Source organism: Pollicipes pollicipes, unplaced genomic scaffold, assembly GCF_011947565.3.
Source record: "Pollicipes pollicipes isolate AB1234 unplaced genomic scaffold, Ppol_2.1 Scaffold_2555;HRSCAF=2994_pilon_pilon_pilon, whole genome shotgun sequence".
In the NCBI taxonomy this organism is placed as follows: domain Eukaryota; kingdom Metazoa; phylum Arthropoda; class Thecostraca; order Pollicipedomorpha; family Pollicipedidae; genus Pollicipes; species Pollicipes pollicipes.
The window spans coordinates 7,509-14,179 of NW_023596136.1; the positions used below are offsets into that span (position 1 = coordinate 7,509).

At 53.7% G+C, this 6,671-nt stretch overlaps 1 protein-coding gene across 1 annotated transcript; it reads right to left on the bottom strand.

Annotated features, from left to right (window-relative positions):
- Positions 1-2,995: 2,995 nt before the first annotated feature.
- Positions 2,996-3,964, bottom strand: LOC119103277 (papilin-like). The gene has a single exon (XM_037226746.1). It carries the CDS (start codon positions 3,962-3,964, stop codon positions 2,996-2,998), a length of 969 nt encoding a protein of 322 aa, XP_037082641.1.
- Between the last annotated feature and the right edge of the window lie 2,707 nt (positions 3,965-6,671).

The window sequence follows — 6,671 nt, forward strand, 5'->3', positions numbered from 1 at the left end:
CATATTCCTCGGCCACACGGAAAAACAAGAGACAGGAAGATTCATCGACAAAAATGCCAAAGATACTGGATTTCAGATAATCCTTCGACAAAGTTTCAGGGAAGATCATGATCCTCGAGTTTAAAACTAACAAAATTCCAAACAAGATTACGGATCCTGGAAGACTGTTGGGAAGAAATAAAAATGGAGCACAGATCCCAAATATCACACAAATTGCACGCACTTCGAAATAACTCTTGAACCCCAGCATCCTGGAAGATCCAAGATCCTGCACTCAAGAATCCGATCACATGTTCCATTTCAGAGGTATATAATACCGACCTAGCTTTTTCACCCGGCACATTCCGCCGTCCTAAGTCCGCGAGTGTTTTGCCAAGTGGTGGCCCAAGCATATTTGGTTTTGGAGACCAAATACCAAAATTTGCGCATAAATGCGCCTTTGCGCACAAATTTGCGCAAAAAAATGTGTCGCAAATTTTGGAACAGAAACAAACGAGATTTTTGTTACAAGTATTTCAATACTCTCAATACTCAGAGGAATAATTCATAAAAAGGAACGTAAACGTATGGCAGTTGCCGAGTCTCGAACCCGTGACCGTTTCGGGAAATCCAATCAAGTGCCAACTTTGACCTCTCTGGTAGCGCATGATTTTTGTTCAAAACAACACGGGGAGCGGAAGGAATTTTCGGGATATTGGTGACTTATGTTGAAAACGCGCGACATATCCCCACTGGACTCCATGACACCACCTGAGCTTCTTCATTGGCGAATAAACCCTACTACGCTGGACGGAAAATTATTGCAGCACAATGCGATCTGGGGTCTGGTGATGATATCATTAGCTCAAACGTGCTATAGATTACTCATATTTCAACTGCGCATAGCATTCTATGACAGCGTAGTGATGCAAATACTGCCAAATCCCACGCTGCCAATTCGTGTGCTTCACACCCCAACGTTTCGAACTGTCGCATCGGGCATCGTTTTGAAAGAATTGCCTTAAATTTCCAACTCGTTCACATTTTTTGTCATGTTTCGGGCCTTAGTCACGTTCACAGATAACACTGGTCGGTATGTTAGGCACTATATATGTATACATGCATCTATATATATATATATATATATATATATATATATATATATATATATATATATATATATATATATATATATGCCACAAACGGTGCAGCTCATTTAGCATGAACACATTCTGATACACGCATGCGCATGTAAAACCCAGCAAACAAATACCACGATCACTGTCACTTGATTGCTGGCTGGGCAGGTAAATGTATTTGTGTAAAGGTAGCAAATCTCTGTGGGTGACTAGCTGGGAGCACTGGAGTCCTCGCAACGTACAGCCGGCTTCCCAAATGCAACACCTAAATATACCGTCAGGGTGCGCGGCGGCTCGAGTTTACGGGCCCGCCCTGCACAGAGAGCTGTGTGCATGACCCCCGGCCACCCCTCAGCCGCGTTTTGACCCGCTCCGCCCGCTCCACCGCCCAAAACTCGCTGCTCAGCTCTGGCCAGACTCCCGCCCCAAAACAGGCGGGACGCTGTCGTGCGCATCACGGCAGCCATCAGCTGTCATGCTGTCCACCGTCCACTAATGCCGCCGTCAAGGTCAGCACCATCATGGCGGCCTGCCCATGGCGGGTGCAGCGTCCGCCCACTGCGGCCCGAGCACCACCCCCGGTCCGGTCCAATGGACCGCCCGCCGCAGACAGGCACGGCCGGCCGATCCTCGGACGCCTGCCGACCGCGCCGGGGTCACCAGCAGCCGGGCCACAGGGCAGGGGACGGGGCTGGCGGCTCACGCCCCGACGCCGAGCGGGCAGGGGCCGGGACAGCAGATGACAGATGGGGACTCGGAGCGGCCGTGCGCCGGGGAGTGGGCGTCTAAACTATCACATCGCCACTCCGTGCAGTTGGGCTTACACATCCCATACATCTTTACCACTCACGGGTTGTGAGGCGCGTCGACTGCAAATGGTCAGTCAGCTTGAACACTCATCAAACTGGCACAGAATGGGTGCATATGTTGCGTAGACACCTGCATATAGACAGTGGAAGCAAGTCATAGGTATGGGGGGAGGGGGTAACAAGAGAGTACCTTGATGCCTCACTCAGACAATTTTGGCGACTTCCCACTAGCCCGTTAAGATGGGTAGCATCTCGTTGCAAAACCGGACACACAACAACATCAGCCTGTCATGTATTTTGGAAAACATGCCTAGAGAAATACACACATTAGGAAGGTGACAATAAGTACTTCATTTCATCAAAACTGCGCGCATCTCAATTCTGACTATGGCTATACTGCACTGTAAACAATAAAGCAGTATTCATAAAGCAATATTCCCAATAACAAGAACCCAGAACAATAAATAGCACATCACACAAGTTTAAATAGACGTACAAAACCGCATGACTATCAGAAGCCATCGGAAAATCACCCGATCACGGTGGCAATAGCATATGCTACAACCAGGTCACGCATTAATAAAAGGCGAAACGGTGCAAATGCAGCCCTATCACATCGGACCCCTCTATACCTACCGATTCAGGCTAACAACGAATCGCGCAGGCCAAAAGAGCAGGAATGGCCTTACTTGGCTTTGCGAAAGGGGCATGCGAAGTGCCGCTGCATCCACGGTTCAAAAACCACTTTGACTGCAGCTTGCACATTTTTCTTGGCACCAGTGCCAACTGGACTCTCTTAAACTATCGGTCTCGTACCCAACTATTCATTCAGGCAAACTGGGCCGTGATGATGATGTTCACATCCAGCCTGGACATTGTGCAACGACCATCTCCAACCTGTCACATTCACGCATCAACAGTCTGCAGCCAAACACACATCATCGTCACGCGTGGAGAGCTCCGTCGGGAGCGGGGCGCGTGGCGTCGGAGGAAACTGCGACATCAGAAAACGCCTCCAACGCTCGGTGACCTGGGCTTCGAGACGACATCGGACCCAAGAGCGGTGGCTCAGACATTGGTGTCGACGGCCGCTGACATCGTGTTCGATGCGGAGAGAAGGAACGCCGTGATCCTCCGGAGCTCCGCCAGCGCCAGATTCACGGCCGTTGAGCGCACAACGGGCGGGTCGGCGTCGGCCGATTCCTCGCCAGAGGGGGCTTCAGCGGCAAGTGCTTCCTCTGCGGAGGAGGCATCGGCCAATCCCTCGACGGAGGAGGCGTCGGGCGCTCCCTCGACGGTGGAGGCATCGGCCGCTTCCTCAACGGAGGAGACGTCGACCGCTTCCTCGACGGAGGAGGTGTCGGCCGCTCCCTCGACGGAGGAGGCATCGGTCGCTCCCACAACGGAGGCTGTGTCGGCCGTTTCCTCGGCAGAGGTGTCGGCCGCCCCTTCGACGGAGGAGGTGTCGACCGCCCCCTCGACGGAGAAGGCATCGGCCGCTTCCTCAAAGGAAGGGGCGTCGGCCGCTCCCTCGACGGAGGAGGCATCGGCCGCTTCCTCGACAGAGGATGTGTCAGCCGCTTCCTCGACGGAGGAGGTGTCGGCCGCCCCTTCGACGGAGGAGGTGTCAGCCGCTCCCTCGACGGAGGAGGCATCGGCCGCTTCCTCAATGGAAGGGGCGTCCGCCGTTGCCCCGACGGAGGAGGCGTCGGCCGCTCCCCCGACGGAGGAGGTATCGGCCGCTTCCTCGACGGAGGAGGTGTCGGCCGCTTCTTCGATGGAGGAGGTGTCGGCCGCTTCTTCGACGGAGGAGGTGTCAGCCGCTTCTTCGACGGAGGAGGTATCAGCCGCTTCCTCGACGGAGGAGGTGTCGGCCGCTCCTTCGACGGAAGAGGCATCGGCCGCTTCCTCGACGAAGGCGCCGGCCGCTTCCTCAACTGAGGAAGCATCGGCCGCTTCCTCAACGGGGGAGGCGTCGGCCGCTCCCTCGACGGAGGAGGCGTCGGCCGCTCCCTCGACGGAGGAGGCATCGGCCATTTCCTCGACGGAGGAGGCATCGGTCGCTCCCTCGACGGAGGAGGCGTCGGCCACTACCTCGACGGAGGAGGCGTCGGTCGCTTCCTCGACGGAGGAAGCATCGGCCGTTCCCTCGACGGAGGAGGCATCGGCCACTACTTGTTCATCAGGCTCATCTTGAGTGTCATGGGGGTCACCAAGAGTATCTTTAGCATTGTCGGCTGGGATTTTTTCAAAGCCATCCAAGTTAAAAGAAGAACTCGCAACGTCATTCAAGCCAGCAAGAAGGTTTTCAGAGTTCTCATGGCCTTCAGCGTCATCCAAGCTGGGAGAAGAGTCTGCAGCGTCATGCATGCCAACACTAACATTTTCAGACTCAAAACGGTCACCAGCGTCACCAACGCCGGCAGCAGGTACTTCAGAGCCATCCAAAACAGCAGGTGAATCTTCAGCTCCATTCAAGTGAACAGGTGAATCTTCGGACCTCTCCAAGTCAGCACGCGCATCTTCGGTGTCAGCAGGCAAATTCCCAGAGTCATCCAAGTCAGCAGGTGAATCTCCAGAATCACCCAAGTTCGAAGGAGAATCTTCAGAGCCATTTAAGTCAGCAGGTGGATTTCCAGAGCCATCCAATTCAGCAGGAAAAGCTTCCGGGTTATTGCTGTCTTCATTGTCATCCAAGTCGGCACGAGGGGCTTTGGAATCCTGGGGTGTAGGTTCTTCATAGTCGTTAACAGAGGAAGAAGTGATTCCAGAGTCATCTGTATAATCCGGAAGATCTTTGAAGCCATCGTGGTATTCGGTGTAATCCCCATCTGTACTAGAATTTTCAGGGCCATCCGCGCTCGCAATAACTTCTTCAAAGTCATCATGAATATTAGAGTCAGAAACTTGTAAGTCGGCGGAATAATCCTCGGAGACGTTGAGGGTAGCGGCAGAGCCATCAGAGTCTTTCACATGGTCAAGGCCATCACAGTCATCAAGACTGGCGGACAAGTCTTTGGACTCGTTCCCGTTCACAGGAGAATTTTCAGAAGTGACATCCAAATCAAGAGCGGAATCATCGGAGTTGTCAGCATTGATGGGAGAGTCTCCCGACCCATCTAAGGCTGCGGAGGAACCTTGAGAGTCCTGTGAGTCGATTGGGGAATCTTCAGACTCATCCAAGTCGTCGCGAGAGTGGTCAGAAGCGTCGACATGGACAGGAAAAACTTCACCAGCCAAAACGATAGGATCGTTTTCGAAGTCATCCAGGTCAGTTGAACTATCAACTGAATCTTCCAGAACGTCCACAGGAGAGTCTACCCGGTTATCCAATTCCATCTTAGGATCTTCGGAATCATCCAAGTTGTCCGAAGAGTCGTCAGTATCCTCCTGGGACATGAGTGATACTTTCGACGGGGTGGTGGCTGCGTCATCCAAGTTGTCCGAACAGTCGTCAGTATCCTCTTGGGACATGAGTGATACCGTCGACGGGGTGGTGGCTGCGTCATCCAAGTTGTCCGAAGAGTCGTCAGTATCCTCCTGGGACATAAGTGGTACTGTCGACGGGGTGGTGGCTGCGTCATCGATGAGTTCGTCGGAAAAGACGTCAGGTTCTTCCATGTCCATTGGAGGCTGAGCAACCTTTTCTTGTGGCTGAGGGAGTCCTTCCTCGGCTGTGGTCGTACCGTCTGATGACGTCGGGGAGCCCATGGGGTCTTTTACGATAGGGGGAAAATAACTGTGGCCTTGTACGGAGGCAGGAGTGGGTTTCTTGTCTTTCTTGGCGATATAAGTACTTGCAACCTTTTGGTTCGTCTTGACCACGGAATGCACATTATAACCTTTCAATGAAGTATAAGAGCTTTTGGTTCTTTTCCCGGTGACAAAATGGTCCTTGGATTGAACAGGAAGTGTGGGGTTTGATCTCATAGGAGCTATAGCCTTCTGAGCTGGCGCGGTGTCGAGTTTGATATTCGCTGGTACGGCGGGATAACTAAAATGGTTGATATTTCCTGCAACAAGGTTATATCGGTTGAAAGGTGGATGGGATTTGCGAAACTGGACGGAATTGACAATAGGTGTGTAAGCTTGCTGGGAAATACGAGGATAAGACTTGGGTTGTATGACAGGAGAACTGTAGGGTCGGGTATGGACGAGAGCGGGCCCTTTTTTGCCTAAAGCAAAGCGGGGGGTGGGGGGCAAGTATAGCGAACCGAGACTGCGGCGCGGCGGGTGTGGAATAAAGAAATACGGCTGACGGGCAGGAGCTTTCAGAAGAGACACAGAGCTCTGTGGGACGCGAGGGAGTAAATTATGTTTGCCTCGCAGGCTCCAGAGAGGAAATAGGATATCTCGAGGTGGCCAGACTTGACCCTGACCTTTGCGGCCAGTGGTTGGATGGCGTTGCAAAGTACGGAGTAAGTAGCGTTGGCGTTGGCGCTGGCGCTGGGTGATTTGATGCGTCAAGAGCTGTGGCGTCGGACGGCTACGAGCCAAATACGTCGGACCCGCGACGAGCGGAAGCCGAGGAGCCCGACGCAAGGCGAGGGGAGCCGAAATGGACCCCTTCAGACCACGTCGATGAAGCTGCAGCAGCCGCAGGACACCCACAGTGGGAGCAGCGCGCGGCAGGAGCACGCCGCGCCTGCCGGGCCGCCGTGAGGTACTGGCGACACGAGACAGCAGCACCGGCGGCCGGCGCCAGACCGGCGCTGGAGCACAGCCCGCAGGCCGCGAGCACGGC

What these genes read in the sequence shown, in the direction of transcription:
- LOC119103277 (XM_037226746.1), bottom strand. Translation starts at nt 3,964, where the DNA reads ATGGCCGATGCCTCCTCCGTCGAGGGAGCGGCCGACGCCTCCTCCGTC.